We start from the raw sequence: 18250 nt of genomic DNA, 5'->3' as shown, positions 1-18250 counted from the left end.
ACTGAAAGAATTCACTTAGGTCAAAAATTAATGATATCACTATTCAGTGAAATGGAAAAAATAAAGATTAGTTTATTACTTGTAATAGTAAGGGAAAGCTATAACAGTAGAGCACATTCTCTGAGCAAAGCAGTGTGGTTTTAAGCATAAGCAGTTTTGCATAGGTGTCAGTGGGTTGACATTATTTGTAGATCCAGGTTATTCAGGTGAGACTGGGTTATTACTACTTCTCAAATAGATGATATTATACAATATAATGTTCTGGTTGTGCTCAAACTTCTATCATAGTCATTGGGATTGCTTATTAAAATGCAGGTTGCTGGGCCTCTCTCCCCGAGTTTCTGAATTAGTAAGCATAGAGTAGGCCCAAGAATTTATATTTCTAAGAAGTTCCCAAGTTCTTAGGTAATGCTGCTAGTCTGACAGCTGTTGGGTTTAGCTTCATCTATATTGAATTTCCACAAGTTCTTTGCCACAAAGCACTGTTCATTGAAAACAATTCTGTGGAAAACCACGAAAGATGTATACAGCTTACTGCATGGCATCTTGTATCATATCTGTTGGGGTATTTCTATATTATTCCAAGAGAGGTTTGAAAGGTGTCCTGCAAATATAGACATATTTTATTCATCTATGTTTGCTCTTTGCAAAGACCCTGAGAAATCGGTTATTAAGAAATTTTAACTCGGTAATTTCCAGCTTATTTAGGTATAATGTGAGGTTTTACTCTAAGAAAAGTAACTTACATATGTATCTGTTGTGTTGCTAACTAACTGCTAATGGTGGATTACCTTGTAGTTTTACCATTAATTTATCTCCTCTGTTAAAGGTAAAACCAGTGTTGGAATAATTTATTGTTGTTTTTATTCATGAGAACAACTCATTAAATAGAAAATGTTTTTATTTCAGAACTGTTCGTCAGTTGGCACAGGAGCAGTTTTTTTTAATGTGCACCAGATGTTGCATGGGACACAGGCCTCTGCTTTTCTTCATTACTCTGCTCTTTACCATTTTGGGGGTGAGACATTTTTTAATGAACTTATCAGTATGATTCATTCTTAAATGAGGAAAATTCAGGAAACTGGCTTTAGATTTTATTTAAAAATTAGGTTATGTTTAATAAAATAATGAATCTTTCCCATTATTTTCTTTACTGTTTATAGATTGGTTTCTATTTGTTTTTCTATAAATCCTTAAGGGAAAAATACACCACCTTCTTTGAAAAATAGAAATCAAAGGTCTTATTCTTTTTAATATCATTGTATAAGGTATTGCCACATTGTATAAGGTAATTTACCAGTTCTCTGAGATTTTTAAAAAATTAATATGGGGATTCCCTGGTGGCATAGTGGTTAAGAATCCGCCTGCCAATGCAGGGGACATGGGTTCAAGCCCTGGTCCGGGAAGATCCTACATGCCAGGGAGCAACTAACCCCATGTGCCACAACTACTGAGCCTGCGCTCTAGAGCCCGTGAACCACAACTACTGAGCCCGTGTGCCACAACTACGGAAGCTCGTGCACCCAGAGCCCATGCTCCGCAACAAGAGAAGCCATTGCAGTGAGAAGTCTGCACCCCGCAACAAAGAGTAGACCCTGCTCACTGCAACTAGAGAAAGCCTATGCACAGCAATGAAGAGCCAACGCAGCCAAAAATAAATAAATAAATAAATTTTTAAAATTAATATGAATTTGAGCATGGACTTGTGGATTCATATTGTTTCAATTATTCTTTTTCAGAGCACAGCACGACAGAGAGGTAAACATTCAGGCGACTATTTCACTCTTTTACAGCACCTTCTTAATTATGCTTTCAACAGTAATATTAATGTACCCAATGCTGAAGTTCTTCTCAACAATGAAATTGATTGGCTCAAAAGAATTAGGGTAAGTTTTATAATATTCCATTTATTACACTATTAAATTATTTTTCTTATTAAAAATCGGGTTTATTGTTTTGAGTATTTATGTTAAGCTGGAAAAAAAAAACCTGGGAGGTAATAGAACAAACAAAATACATACTTTTCATCAGTGAACTAATAACTCATGATTCATAGAAAGAAGGTACAACTAGATTTGTATAAATGCCTTACTTTATAGTTGGGACTTAGAATGCTGATGTTCACCTTCCTCTAAATCGGTATTTTTTAAATTTTTTGCAAAGTATAATCATATTTAATAAGGATTCTATAAAACTTTTTTTTTTTTTTTTGCGGTACGCGGGCCTCTCACTGCTGTGGCCTCTCCTGTTGCGGAGCACAGGCTCCGGACGCGCAGGCTCAGCGGCCATGGCTCACGGGACCAGCCGCTCCGCGGCATGTGGGATCTTCCCAGACCGGGGCACGAACCCGTGTCCCCTGCATCGGCAGGCAGACTCTCAACAACTGCGCCACCAGGGAAGCCCTATAAAACTTTTTAAATAAGTATCCGATAGGTTAGTATTTACATTTCATGATTTGCTTTTTATATATACAGAGTTCTATGAGAATACATTTCTGAAATATGTAGTTTTGGGCCTTCAGATGAGCATTCTCCTAAAACCTACTTCTAGAATTTCTCAACCTTGGCACCATTAATATTTTGGACCAGGTATTCTTTTTTTTTTTTTTTTTTTTTTTTTTTTTGCGGTACGCGGGCCTCCCACTGTTACGGCCTCTCCCGCTGCGGAGCACAGGCTCCGGACGCGCAGGCTCAGTGGCCACGGCTCACGGGCCCAGCTGCTCTGCGGCACGTGGGATCTTCCCACACCGGGGCACGAACCCGCGTACCCTGTATCAGCAGGAAGACTGTCAACCACTGTGCAACCAGGGAAGCCCTGGACCAGGTATTCTTGTTTTGAGGAACTGTGCTATGTCTTACAGGATGTTGAGCAGTACTCCCAGCTTCTGATCAGTAGACTGTGTTTTAATAATTCCACTTTCTTCTGAGTTGTGAAAACCAGAAATATCTCAAGAGACAATGCATGTACTCTAGGGCAAAATTGCTCTCATTTAATGAGATAGAGTTCTATAGAAGAAATAAGAAACTACCTGAATGAAAAGGTTTGGCAACATTGTATCTGAGTCATCACTGTCCTCCAGCTCTGTTTTGTTCTGATCTTTTTTGTCCTCTTTTCTGTAAGTTAGGCCTATAATATTTTTCCTTTGACAGGATAATGTTAAAAACACAGGTGAAACAGGTGTTGAAGAGCCGATCTTGGAAGGCCACCTTGGGGTAACAAAAGAGTTGCTGGCCTTTCTAACGCCTGAGAAAAAGTATCATGTTGGTTGTGAGAAAGGAGGTGCTAATCTCATTAAAGTAAGTCCTATTTAGTACTAACTAGTTATCATGAACTTTTGAATGTCTCTTAGCAGATCTATCTGATTAAGTTCTATACTATTTCATCTTTAAGATATCTTGGCCTTTTTTCTTAATTGTTTGTCTCATAAAAACCTTTATATCTGTGAAAGTTACGGTAATTTTTAAGTAAATGTGTACCTCCCTTTATTCAAGAGTTTGTTTAATTAATTTAATCAAAGTTCAGGGAAGAAAGTTCAGATGAAATGTTTCAGAAAGTTAACAAGCAGCGTTAATTGACTTTGCTGTTTAGTAAATCTGAATTTTTATTTGATCAAACTTTAAAGTGAAAACTATCTTACAAGACTTTATTTTTTACATATATTAAGTGAATTTCTTTAAGTGTGTCTTATAATTCAAGGAAAAGAGTGTCATTTGATGTTTTTTATTTTTATTTAAAATGCATTAATTTCAGTTCATATTTGATTAGAGGAGTAGATTTATTTGGAATATATTTTTTCTTAAATAATAGCTTTTTAAAATATTTTAATATTCAGAAAATTGAGTATGTTTATTAATTATGGTCAGTAGTTTTTTGAAATATAATTTTATTTTATTTGAAAATCCAAAATTGTATTTGAGATAATAAGATATTTAATTGTATCAAACAAATAAGTAGAAGACGATTTCCTTCCAAGGGACATTTTTTCCTAAAGTAAATATTATTGCTAACAATATGTGATCTGTTTTTTTCAACTCTTTAGGAATTAATTGATGATTTCATCTTTCCTGCCTCCAAAGTTTACCTGCATTGTATGAGAAGTGGAGAACTACCAGCTGAGCAGGCTATCCCAGTCTGTAGTTCTCCAGCTACCATCAGTGCTGGGTTTGAACTACTTGTAGCATTAGCTGTTGGCTGTGTAAGGAATCTCAAACAGATAGTAGACTGTTTGACTGAAATGTATTACATAGGCACAGCAATAACTAGTAAGTATTTTAACTTGGAAAGCTGTTTCTGTTGGTTAATAATATTTCTGTGTTTAAAATTTTGGGTTTTTTCTTTAGGAAAATATTTAACCTGTGTTTGTTTTTAGCAACTAGTATAATGATTTTTATAATCATATATAATTGAGTCCATTATGACCACAGAAACTCTATACAGAAAAATTTCCAAATGTACATTTAAATGTCTTCCTGTAGATGATTCAGGTAACTTGACAAAATGCTTTATTTCATCATATATGAAATAAGATCCAAATTCCAGGATAATAAGCCAGATTTGATGCTACAGGCTTTTATACTTAAAACTTAAAATGCGTGACATGCATTGGAAAGATTTTCAGCGTCTCACTTAGAGGTTCCTTAATGATACTTTGATCTGATTTTTAAGAAAGTTGTAGTTTTGAAGATCAGAATGTGAGAAGATAACATTTTTGTGTATTTTATTTTTTTCTTAATTAATGCCAACATCAGTCCCATGAAGTAGGAAGCTGTCTTTAGATCTTGTAAGAACTGAAACTCAAAAGGGAGGAGTGTAAGTAAAAATAACAGAAAATAAGATCATAAAATCTAATTAATTTGAAGAGAAAACCAAGGCATGGCAATGTAATGTACAGTATCCAATACTAATCCTTTAAGAACATCTGAAATTATCTTTCTTACGCCGTCTTTTAGAGTGTAAATAAGTTTTCAGTCACATTTTAGGAGTTTCTAACTGAACTTATTTATTTGTAGTGTGGAATCTACATAAAGAGAGGAGATTCTTGAAAACTTTTTTTTAATAACTTATTTAGATTAAGAATTTCATGGTTATATTATTCACATATAAAAGAAGGTGTATAACTAAACATATTAACTCCCTACCCAATCCTGGTTCAGAGATTGTCTGCACATGCAAGTTGTACCTATGTATAGCTCTTTGCTTAGTTTTTTTCCTTTTAACGTAAAAAGGAATATGCTGAACACAGGGTTCTTCATTTTGTTTTATTTGTTTTACATTTAGTAATATATCTATCACCATAATAAAGATCTATGTAATTCAGTTATTGGCTGTATAATTTGCAGTTCAGTATACTTTATGTAATCCATCTCCAAGTTAGTGATTAATGTTTAGGTTATTTTTGGTTACATGGTAGGTGGCAAGGCTTATAAAGTGATTTACAGTTCTCACAGACCTTTCAAATATACTGTCTCATTGGCTCCTGAAAATATTATAAAACTGGGTATAGGCAAAGTAGTTTTTACTGTTACCGTGTTATAAGGAAGGAAACATATTCATGCAAAAGTTAAAGTTTTTGTGATGTGGAACTATGGCTTGAACCTTAAGTGATCTTAAATCACTTTAATATATCATTAATTATTTTATAATTTAATATATAAAATAGGTAATTAAAACTAAAAATTTCTAATTATATGTATAAAGTCACATGGCTTTTTGTTGTTGTTTTGAATGACTTTATTGAGATATAATTTACCTACAATAAAGTTCACTTTTTTGTATGTAAGCATACAACTTCAGTGGTTTTTAATCTACTTCTGGAGTTTTGCAACCATCACTTAATCTAATTTCGGAACATTTTCATTATCCCCAAAAGAATTTTTGTGCCCTTTACCAATCACTCTAATCTTCTTCCGCTACCTGTTCCTTCCACCTCAGCCTTACGCAGTACTAGTTTTCTTCCCCTATAAATTAGCTTATTCTGGATATTCCATATAAGCAGAGTCATAAAATATGTAGTCGTTCATGACTCCCTTCTTTCACTTAGCATAATGTTTTCAGTGTTCATCCATGTCGTAGTATATGTCAGAATTGTATTCTTGTTCCTTTTTGTTGCTGAGTAATAGTACATTGTGTAGATATATACTAAGTTTAATTTATCAGCTGATGAACATGTGGGTTTTTTTTTTAAATCCACCTTTTTTACTATTGTGAAGAACGCTGCTATGAACATCCATGTGCATGTTTCATGTAGATATATTTTTTCATTTCTTTTGAATAGATATATTGGAGTAAAATTGCTGAATCATATGGTAACTGCATGGAGAGCTGCCAAACTTTTTTGCATGTTGCATGTCTCATCTTCATTTTACATACCCCACCAACATGTTGGAGAATCCCAATGCTTTTTATTGTCTGTTTTTATTATTTTATTATTATTTTTTTTGCGGTACACGGGCCTCTCACTGTTGTGGCCCTTCCCGTTGTGGAGCACAGGCTCCGGACGCGCAGGCCCAGCGACCATGGCTCACGGGCCCAGCCGCTTCGCGGCATGTAGGATCTTCCCGGACCGGGACACAAACCCGTGTCCCCTGCATCAGCAGGCGGACTCTCAACCACTGTGCCACCAGGGAAGCCCTATTTTTTTAACTTTTAAAATTATTCTGGTGGGTGTGAAATTGTAATGTTTTTATTTAAAGTTTCGATCACAGTGTATTGAAATTACTTAAAGCAAAGACAATGGTTATCCCAAGAAATTTATAATACCATCTTATATGTCTCTCTAAAAAGACTATCATAAAAACAACTCAGTACTTCTATATTAAAGATCTGTATAGTGGCGTATATTATTAAAATAATGTACTCTCTTGGTGTACTCTCTTTCAATGTGCTGATTTTAGTTTGTCAGTAGAACAGAGCTGCCAGTGGACAGAATCATTATTTTCATGTTATGAGGATCTTTTTTTCTTCTCTTAGCTTGTGAAGCACTTACTGAGTGGGAATATCTACCACCTGTTGGGCCCCGCCCACCAAAAGGATTTGTGGGACTTAAAAATGCTGGTGCTACTTGTTACATGAATTCTGTGATCCAGCAGCTATACATGATTCCTTCCATCAGGAACAGTATTCTTGCAATCGAAGAACCAGGTAGTGATACCGATGATGATATGTTCAGTGATGAGAAGCAGGACAGTGAGGTAAGTTTTAAGTATAAATTCTTTTTGTGTGTGTTGCAAGATATTCATAACAGATACTGTTTTTCTGTCTTAGAATACTGTACTTATCATAGGATTTTTTTGAAGTACATTTGATGATAGAACAAAAATCTCTGAGCTACTGTCCCTGGCACGTTATAGTACTCATTATATAATGGACTTTAAACTGCAAGTTGATAATCTTTGTCACACATTTTCTGTTTGTTTTTTAAAAGCAGCAGTTAATGTAGTCATGTCTTGTGGGACATGGTAAGTATAATTTGGTGTTTATAAAGTGATAAATATCTTCATTTAAAATAATGAAATTATGTTTTCTTCCTTTAACTTTTCAAAGTAATGATTCCATTTAATTGATTCCACATCTTGTATTATTTACCATTTTTATAATCTGTGCTTATTCTTGGGATACTTTAAATATTTTTCTCAGATAATGTTTTCTTCTGGTAAGGAAACAAAATTTGTCTGCTAGTTTAATGCTACATAGTGTTATTAATAGTATTAGGTAACAAGAGTAGATAATCAGGCTCCCTATCAAGAGTAACCAGTACAGGGCTTCCCTGGTGGCGCAGTGGTTGAGAGTCCACCTGCCGATGCAGGGGACACAGGTTCGTGCCCCGGTCCGGGAAGATCCCACATGCCGCGGAGCGGCTAAGCCCATGAGCCATGGCTGCTGAGCCTGCGCGTCTGGAGCCTGTGCTCCGCAACAGGAGAGGCCACAACAGTGAGAGGCCCGTGTGCAGCAAAAAAAAAAAAAAAAAAAAATGTATCCAGTGCAGAACAAAGTAACAGAAAAGCTGGGTTTCAGTGGCAGGTCAGAGTACATGTAATTAAAATGTAACTCTTACGTACATAAATACAGAGGACTTTTGGTTATGTTTATACAGAAACTTTTTTTTAAAAAAATCTTTCACTTTTTCATTCACATAAGTTTCTAGGAATTAATTGAAAAGACAGAATATTACAAATGTGAATGCTTTTCCTCTCATTCCTATGTTTCTTTCCTTCTCTCTCCAAGACTAGATTGGCTCTAGAGTAGTGATCCATCACTTAGAGATATTCTGAAACATAAACCTAACTTTACTCTTCTCAGATCTGATTAATCACACCACCCAGGGTCTGGGTAGGTTTACTTTTCTTAGAATCACCATATGGGGTACATACACCAATACTTGATTAACAACCACTGTTTGAAAGAAAATTGGAATTTTAAATACCTAGTTCTGTAGCCCATGTTACTACTAGGATGCCAAGTTAAACATGAACGTGAGGGACTTCCCAGGTGGTCCAGTGGTAAAAGAATCCGCCTTGCAATGCACGGGACGCAGGTTTGATCCCTGGTCAGGGAACTAAGATCCCACATGCCGCAGGGTACCTAAGCCCACGTGCCCTGGAGGCTGCGCACCACAACTAGAGAAGAGAAAACACATATGTCACAACTAGAGAGAAGCCCAAGCACCACAACAAAGAGCCCGCGTGCCACAACAAAAGATCTGACACGGGCATAAATAAATAATCAGTCTTTAAAAAAATATACATAACTAGTCATACCCTAAGAAAGAAAGTAAGGCAGAAAAAAAGACTAGAATTTCAAATTATGCATCTGCCTTTACTGCTTGATCCATGTGCTTTATGTTGTCTCACCACGATAGTGTGGTTATCTGCCTGTTTACTAGTTTCTTTTCCTGCACTGTGAGTTTTTCAAGGGCAGGAACTGGGTATTTACTTTCCTACCATAAGCCTCAGATGCAGAGCAAAGAATATAAAAAGATACTCAGTTTTCTATAAAACAACTAAATTCTTCTTTGTAGAGTGATTAAGGCTTTTAGAGCTCTCTCTATGGTTCAAAGGTACTCTCAATTTCTGTACTTACTGAGTATTAATAATTCACATCATGTCACATAATTTACCTCATATAATCTGTGAAGAATGCGTTATCTCACAAGAAAATACTGAATCCTAGAAAGGCTAAGTAGCTTATTTCCCCAGAGTTTTTTGTATAAAGCACTCACTTGTCTCCAGTCTAGTCTACTCAACTAAACCTTTGTCTCTTACACTGTCTCCAAAAAATATTATGGTTTTTAATGCTTTTTTCAATTGTAACCCTCCTGAGAATTTGTGAGGGTAAGCACTAATATTACAAAATGAATGTTAAGTGCTTTAGATACTTGGAGTATAAAATAATACAAACCATTTTTCATTTATTTGCATTTGTCTCAACTTATTTCACTATACCTTTAAAGTTAAATTAGATCATTGATGATATTTTTTTCACCTTCAGAGTAATGTTGATCCCCGAGATGATGTATTTGGATACCCTCATCAGTTTGAAGACAAAACAGCATTAAGTAAAACAGAAGATAGGAAAGAGTACAATATTGGTGTTTTGAGACACCTTCAGGTCATCTTTGGTCATTTAGCTGCTTCCCGCCTGCAATACTATGTGCCCAGAGGATTTTGGAAACAGTTCAGGTAAATTATGGGTGAATGATGATTTCAGTTTTATAAAAATCTCAGTATACTGAGTCAGGGTGGGGGTTATTTTGTTTGCATTTTTGTTTGCTTGTCTGCAGTTGCCAATAAAGAAGCTAGGTACTTTGCCCTGGAAAATGTCCCACAGTCTGGATTTTCCTAATTGCGTTCTGGTGTTGTGTTTCAGTATTTTCTTTGTCTCCATCCCTGTATTTTCTAGGTTTGCAGGTCATATGGTCTGTTACACCTACTCAACTCTACTGTTACAACAAGAAAGCAACCATAAACAAATACATAAATGAATAAGGTGTGGCTCTGTTACAATAAAGCTCTGTTTATGGACACTGCAATTTGAAATTCATATTGTTTTCACTTGTCATGAAATACTATTTTGACTTTTTTTTTCAGTTATTTAGTATATATAAAACCGTTCTTAGCTCTGGGATGCGATGTAGGCAGTGGACTAGACTCAACTCATGGGCTATATACTTAACCATGATTAAGAGGCTTGAGCAGATTCAAGTATGTTATTCCCCATTTGCAGTGGGTAATACTGTTTAATAGATGGTGATTTAATTTCCTCCGGGAAGATATAAAATGTGTGTATTTCTGTTTGTGATATGAAAGAGCCACTTAGTCATCATAAATAGAAGTGTCCCTCATGAGTTAGATAACTAACCTTAACATACATATCTACATGAAAACTAGGATAGATACTATTTTGTTTTTCCTTTTATGTTTATAAAGTAATCATACAGCTTCTTAGCATCCTACTCAAGTGACCAATAAAGTTTGTTCTATTTTTATATTTTAAAAGTTCAATTACATTTTGATGTTATTTCTTTTTTTCTCACAAATTGTATCGAGACCTATTTTTTGTCATGCCCACTACAGCTGTAACTACACAGCTCTATTGTCTAGAACAAGGCTCCAGTCTTTTATAGGAGTTTAGAATTACGTCAGCAGAGTAACTCCTAAGTAAACTTGAGGTGGGTAAGCAAAGGGATCATCTGACTTCTGGGTCACCTCTGTTTCAGTCAGGGTAGTACCCTTTTAATATATATTAGGATATCACTTAGATTTCTTTTGAAACTCACAAATTTATAGTATGGTAACCCCCATTATCTTTCATTATAACTTTATGTATTCTACAAATTAAACTCTCAACCTCGGTCATAAGAGTGATTTGCGTTTATAACATTTCCTACCAGATATGTACCTGTCTTCTTTCAGTTCTGTCACCTAACAAATACCTCTCTCTTTTCTCTACCTGTTACTGTACCAATTTTTTTTCATACCTTTATCCTGACTCAAGATTTTCTTTTGTATTCTAGTCAGCATTTGTGTTCTTCCAGATTACTATACTATGAGCTTTTATCTTAACATCTTTCACTCAATTATTTGTATGTGTGCATGTATATATAATTATAATTAGATAGCAAAACTGTATAACATACATGTATGTATCTGTATCTACATATTTCTACCTATAGATATAGCTAGATATGTAGGTGTGTATAGTTTTCCTCATAATACAAAATTACAATGTTTGTATTTAAATGTTCTAAATCATAATGTCTACTTAAATATGATATGTTTATGATTTTTGTCTTCACACTCACTCCCTCCATACGATGGTGGAAAGCTCACAGCACTTTTGTACTACCTATAATCATTAAGAGACACAAAGTGTGCTCTTAATGTGTTTTTTCTTTTTGGCAAAGTTTATATAATATAAAATTCACCATTGTAACCATTTAAAAGTATACAGTTCAGTGACACATATTACATTCAGAATGTTTGTATGATCACTAGTACCATCATCCCACTATCTTCTTCCAGAATATTCTCATCATCCAGAAAGAAGCTCCCATGCCTATTAAAGAGTCATTCCCTGTCTCCCCTTCTTGCAACCAAAAAAAAAAAATAGCATTCTGTGTACTAATTTGCCTGTTTTTAGTATTTTAAATAAATTCAATCACACAGTATGGTATATGGGGTATAGTTTCTTTAAGCATATATTTAAGGTGCATCCATATTCTAGTATGTATCAGAACTTCATTTCATGGCTGATTGATAATCCATTGTTTATGAATACTCCATATTTTTGGTGATGTACTCATCAATTGATGGATCTTTGGATGGTCTCCATCTTTTAGCTATTGTGAATAGTACAGAACTTCCATGAGCAGTCATACTGTATAAGTTTTTGTGTGGACTTCATTTTTTAAATTTCTTTTAATATATATCTAGCAGTGTAGTTGTTGGATCATATGGCAGTTATGTGTTTAACCTTTTGAGGAATCACTGCACTCTTCTACATCCCTTATACCATTTTACTTTCCCACCAGCAGAGTATGAGGGTTACAGGTTTTCAACATGCATGCTAATATATGTGGGGGTTTTGTGTTGTTTAGGTTTTGGTTTTTTGGCGTATGTTGTTTTTTTGTTTTTGTTTTGTTATTTTTAATTATAGCCTTTCAAGTGGGTATGAAGTGGTTTATCATTGTGGTTTTAATTTGTATTTCCCTAATGACTAGTAATGTTGAGCATCCTGTCATATGTCTATTGGACTTTGACAATTTGTGTATTTTGTTGAGGAACATGTGTATTCAAGTACACATTGTCTTTTTGTTGTTTTATAACAGTTCTTTCTATACATACTAGGTTTTTATTATAAATGATTTACAAATATTTTTTTCCCATCTTGTCTTTTCACTTTAAATTTTGATGAAATTGTTTTTACCTATTTTTTCTTTTTACTCCAGTTTACTAATTGTTTTTCTTTTTACTCCAGTTTACTAATTGTTTTACATTACAGTGTCATACATTGTGGTAGAATGTATGAAACAAAAATGTACCATTTTAAATGTTTTCAGGTTTATAGTTCAGTGGCACTAGGTATGTACATTCATACTGTGTGTACCGCCATCCATCTTAAGAACTTTTTTCATCTTCCTAAGTTGAAATTCTGTATGCATTAATAATAACCTTCCATACTGATTTTTAGGTGTTGATTTTTAAATCTCTCAACTTCACTGAATTTGCCAAATTCTAGCAGATTTTGGTTGACTCTTGAGGATTTCCCATTTGGATGCCTTTATTTCTTACTCTTGCCTAGTTTGGTCTGACTAGAATTTGTAGTGCTGTATTGATAAAAGTGAAGAAAACTGGCATCCTTACCCTTATTCCTGATCTTGGAGGGTAGGTTTGAGTCTTTCATCATTACACCTTTACTAAATGGACCAAATACCTAAACATAAGAGATAAGCTGTAAGACTTTTAAAAGAAAAAGTGGGGGGAAAAGCTTCATGACACTGGATTTGGCAGTGGTTTCTTGGGCTGACACTAAAATCATAGTGGTACGACCAAAAAACAAAAAGGTTGGACTTCCCTGGTGGTGCAGTGGTTAAGAATCTGCCTGCCCATGCAGGGGACATGGGTTCGAGCCCTGGTCCGGGAAGATCCCACGTGCCACGGAGCCCACAAGCCTAAACTACTGAGTCCACGTGCCACAAACTGAAGCCTATGCACTTAGAGCCCGTGCTCCTCAACAGGAGAGGCCACTGCACTGGGAGGCCCACACACTGCAATGAAGAGTGGCCCCTGCTCGCCACAACTAGAGAAAGCCCACAAGCAACAACAAAGACCCAACACAGCTATAAATAAATAAATAAATTTATTTAAAAAAAAAAAAAGGTTAAAGGATGAGATCATTCAGTGCTGACCAGGATGCAAAGAATATGGGTCACCTATTGCTGATGTGAGTGTAAAGCAATAAAATAGGTGATTTCTCCAATTATCTCAAAATTAATTTTTAAAAAATATAAAATGGTAGGAAAAAGTAAACTATAATCACTAATACAAAGAAAGTTAAAAGAGGGGCTTCCCTGGTGGCGCAGTGGTTGAGAGTCCGCCTGCCGATGCAGGGGACACGGGTTCATGCCCCGGTCCGGGAAGTTCCCACATGCCACAGAGCGGCTGGGCCCGTGAGCCATGGTCGCTGAGCCTGCGTGTCTGGAGCCTGTGCTCCGCAACGGGAGAGGCCACAACAGTGAGAGGCCCGAGTACGGCAAAAAAAGAACAAAAAAAAGTTAAGAGAACAAATTCATGTAACTTCAAAAAAGAGTACTTTGATTGGGTTACTGTGAAGCTTTAAAAAGTTGGTTGCAAGGAAATAGGGGTCCAGAAGGGTTTGACTACTGACGTAGTAGCATTGCAAAATTTGGTGGGGGAATTGACACCTGAAGGTGTCTCAAAACACCAGTATTGTACTCTTTCCTATCTTCTGTTTTACTTAATGCTGTTTTGTCTTCAAACTGATGAGGGTATCCAAATACATCATCTCGGGGATCAACATTACTCTGAAGGTGAAAAAAATATCATCAATGATCTAATTTAACTTTAGTATCTTGATAGTGGTGGTGGTTACACAACTGCCTGTGATTTGTAAAGATCACATAGTGTGCTCCAAAAAGATTGAATGTTACTCTATGTAAATTTAAAATTAATTTTTTTAAATCAGTAGCCAATTTTTTAAATTGTAAAAGCACACACAAAAGAAAAAAACCTCCTTAGCAGGTTTAAAATTTTGACTTGTCTTTTGCTAAAAATGAATGTATTTCTATTCTCTTAGGTATATTATTCTGTAAATATTAGATTAGATGTTGTTTTAGATCTCCTAGCATGACTTGGCTTTTACAGCAGTGGTTCTCATCTTGTGTACACAATTGAAAGGCTTGGTTGGCTTAAGTTTTAAGTCCATTCAGATTACAGAAAATACATTCACTCTAGAACAGAGCAAATGTTTCTATTTTCATTTGGAAAAATCACTTTAGTTAGGAAAAAATGGTTGTGAACTTTGCAATATAGCCCCCCAAATTTAAGCAGAATTAAATAACAAAGTAGTCGTTACAACATCTATATAAGACTGTTTTCCTTCTCATGTTAATGCTCTCTTTACTTGAATTCAAAATACACGACTATACTGCTTCATAAAGGAAGCACCATTCTGAGTACCTGGCACTGTAGTACCAATTTTACTATGAGCTTCACTTCCATTACTATAGCCACCCAATACATAACATGCATTGGTTTACCTCTGCTTCCTGTGTAAATGGATAAAGCCTCAACTTACATTTCTAATGTCATTGTCATTTTTGTTGTTTAGAAAAATAAAATACAGATATTCTGGGGATGGAGACTACAATTTGTTCTGTTTTTTTCTCTTAGGCTTTGGGGTGAACCTGTTAATCTTCGTGAACAACACGATGCCTTAGAGTTTTTTAATTCTTTGGTGGATAGTTTAGATGAAGCTTTAAAAGCTTTAGGACATCCAGCTGTGCTAAGTCAAGTTCTGGGAGGTTCCTTTGCTGATCAGAAGATTTGCCAAGGCTGCCCACATAGGTAAATGCTAATTGACATTTTTAATATGTAATTTATATGGGTCTTTCTTTTTTTAATAGTATAAATAAAATTTTTACCAATACATATGTATGAAAGCAGAGAGTACCAAATATTACATTCTTATGCTATACCCCACTGTTCTGTGGGTTGTTTTTTTTTCAGTAGCATTTAGTTCTTGTTACTCTCAGTATCTCATTATTTTTCTCTTACATTCTTATATTTTTTTCATATCCGAGGAAATAAAATGGAATTTTTTTCATAAATCTACAGTTATTATAAAGATATTTACTTGGCTGTTATAATGAAAGTAATCATTGAAATGTCTACAATACAGTAACTTTAGGGAATTCTCCGGTAGTTCAGTGGTTAAGACTCGGCACTTCCAATGCAGAGGGCACAGGTTTGATCCCTGGTTGGAGAGCTAAGATGCTGCAAGCTGGGCAGAGCGGCAAAGAAAAAAAAAAATCCTCGTGAATGAAACCTGGCATATAGTAAGCACTAATTAAATGTTAGTTATCTATAGCACACTTCCCTGGGTGTTTGGAGTTCAGTTAGTTACCCAACACCTTTTTAAAATATATATAAATAAACAAGCAAACAAACAGTAACTTTAGAAGATAACCGGTAGGTCTGGAATTTTCTGTAGAAATTTAAAATTACCATCGATTACCATTCATGAGATATGTTAGGTATGTTTGCACATCAGATCATTTCCAAGAGTTGACAAGACATTTTTCTGTGTTTTGGAGCAAATTAGAAGAGATTGATTTATTATGGGTTCCTAATGAAAATAATTAAAGAGTTCTTGGTTATTAGTATTAATAGTTCAGAAGGTTTAACGATGGACACTCATATCATGCCTATTGTGTGGGACTTCTTGTTACACATTCACATAACACAGAAAGGAAATTCTTTCTCACCCAAATAATCAAAATAAGATAGTATTTTCTAAAAGCTACTCTAGGGACTTCCCTGGTAGCACAGTGGTTAAGAATCCAACAGCCATTGCAGGGGACACAGGTTCGATTCCTGGTCTGGGAAGATCCCACATGCCATGGAGAAACTAAACCCATGTGCCACAACCGCTGAGCCTACTCTAGAGCCTGCGTGCCACAGCTATTGAAGCCCAAGCGCCTAGAGCCCATGCTCCACAACAAAAGAAGCTACCTCAATGAGGTGCCGACGCACCACAATGAAGAGTAGCCTCCACTCGCTGCAACTAGAGAGAGCCCATGTGCAGCAACAAAGACCCAGTGCAGCCAAAAGTTAATTAATTTAATTAAATTAAAATAAAAGCCACTGTGTTATCCTGTAAACATTAGTTTGGTGTAGTGGATAAAGCAGATTTTTTTGAAATTAGGGAAATGAGTTGGGGAAAGGTAATCTCACATAAATGAGAAACTTACCATGTTATAGCACCATTAATTTGGAAGATGGGGGAGTCATTTATTCACCTAGCTTGGCCAACTTTGTATTCTTATGAAAGATATTTTACATAGGTGAACAATAAAAATCCAACTCTTCGTCATGTGTTCTTATCAGTCCTCAGTTTTTTTAGTCAGAGTTACTTGTGAATTCTTCTGCTCTGCCAAATGGAAGTGTCCTGTGCAAATGAAGTACACATTCCAACAAAATTAGTCTTACTAGACATTTTAGGAGTATGTAAGAGTCTCAAGTCTTTCTAGTATTATAGAACATTGTTTTTTTAGGGTGTCCCAAATTGCAAAAGAAACTGTTAATCTCAGTTTATCTCCTAAGACCTTTTTCTCCTCTGTGGACAGGTTTTTATCACAGTAGAAACGTGTAATAAGCCATTCATAAATACTTTTGTGTTTTGTCTTTCTGACTTACAAGTTTCTAAATATGAAGGACTGTCTAAAACATAATATCCCCTATGCTCTACACATGGCGGGCACTCTTTTTTTTGACCATGCCATGGGGCTTGTGGGATCTTAATTCCCTGACCAGGATTGAACCCGGGTCTGCGGCAGCGAAAACACGGATTCCTAACCACTGGACTGCCAGGGGATTCCCAGGTACTCTTGATATATTGGTTGGATCAGTAGATTTAATGGTTGAAACGTTTTTGAGTTTATTAGTGTGTCATCAGAAATTCCTGAAAGCCCCTTTTGCAGAAAATCATCACAATGTGGGTTGCTCACTCCATCCCACATCACTTAACTCTTTTTACAAATTTTTTTATGACTCTGTAGAACCGAATACTAGAGACATACAAGTATGTTGGATAGTTGAACTTGTACATTAGGCTAGAACTTGTCATCTAAGTGCCAAAATATTAGTTGCTATTCTGTATTACACAAGTGGAGGAACATTTAAAAATTCAGTTCATAAATAGCCTTTTTTCTAAACTTGATGAATGTTTACCTTTACCTTGCCATGAATTACTACTACTTAAATAACAAAGGTAGCTGTGTGAAAGAATGTAAAGAACTTAAGCAGTGAGGCCAGACAAGCTTGGCTTCAAATCACACTCTGTGTAGTAAACTGGCCCATATTAATCTGTTTGTCACCTCTTTCACAATCACCCCCACCCCCACTCCAGTTTCTGTATCTGTAAAAGAGGAACAGATAACATATCTCTAGCAGGTTTTTTTCTGAAGGTGAAGGTAAGCAATACTGTGTTTAAAGACTCTGATACATTGCCCAGTACAAAGTAAATGACCAGGGAAAGACAACTGTTACTTACAAATAACACTGTGACTAATGCATTTGACATGGTACAGTAAATACTGCAAATGTGTTTTTTGTCAAGTTCACAACTTACGACAGTGTTTAGAAACCTGAGGAATAAATCCTTTTAATGTTTCTTAAATAATGTCTTTAGATACGAGTGTGAAGAATCTTTTACAACTCTGAATGTAGATATTAGAAATCACCAAAACCTTCTTGATTCTTTGGAACAGTATATCAAAGGAGATTTATTGGAAGGTGCAAATGCGTATCGTTGTGAAAAATGTGATAAAAAGGTATGTATTGTTTGTTTTTTAGTAAATATGATTGCATTTAACATAGCTGGAAGACATTAAAATTGTTTTCAATCTCAAATTTTACCTCTGCTTTGCTACAGTGGCAGTCAAGATGATAACTGATTAAAAGATTTGTCAAGGAAACAATATTGAAAGAAACTAATAATAATAAATTAGGAA

At 35.4% G+C, this 18250-nt stretch overlaps 1 protein-coding gene across 2 annotated transcripts in view; it reads left to right on the top strand.

Moving 5' to 3' along the window:
- LOC115849627 (ubiquitin carboxyl-terminal hydrolase 9X-like) overlaps window positions 1-18250 on the top strand; it is a 145920-nt gene that overhangs the window by 112069 nt on the left and 15601 nt on the right. For both annotated transcript variants that reach the window (XM_060293114.2, XM_030851098.3), the window contains exons 27-34: window positions 910-1018; window positions 1740-1886; window positions 3150-3296; window positions 4040-4262; window positions 6970-7190; window positions 9487-9677; window positions 14910-15083; window positions 17929-18070. In XM_060293114.2, the coding sequence (XP_060149097.1) occupies window positions 910-1018; window positions 1740-1886; window positions 3150-3296; window positions 4040-4262; window positions 6970-7190; window positions 9487-9677; window positions 14910-15083; window positions 17929-18070 (1354 nt within the window). The remainder of the gene's footprint in view (window positions 1-909; window positions 1019-1739; window positions 1887-3149; window positions 3297-4039; window positions 4263-6969; window positions 7191-9486; window positions 9678-14909; window positions 15084-17928; window positions 18071-18250) is intronic.

The sequence above is a fragment of the Globicephala melas genome, chromosome Y, assembly GCF_963455315.2.
Source record: "Globicephala melas chromosome Y, mGloMel1.2, whole genome shotgun sequence".
NCBI classification, from domain to species: domain Eukaryota; kingdom Metazoa; phylum Chordata; class Mammalia; order Artiodactyla; family Delphinidae; genus Globicephala; species Globicephala melas.
This window is presented reverse-complemented; position numbering and strand designations above follow the sequence as displayed.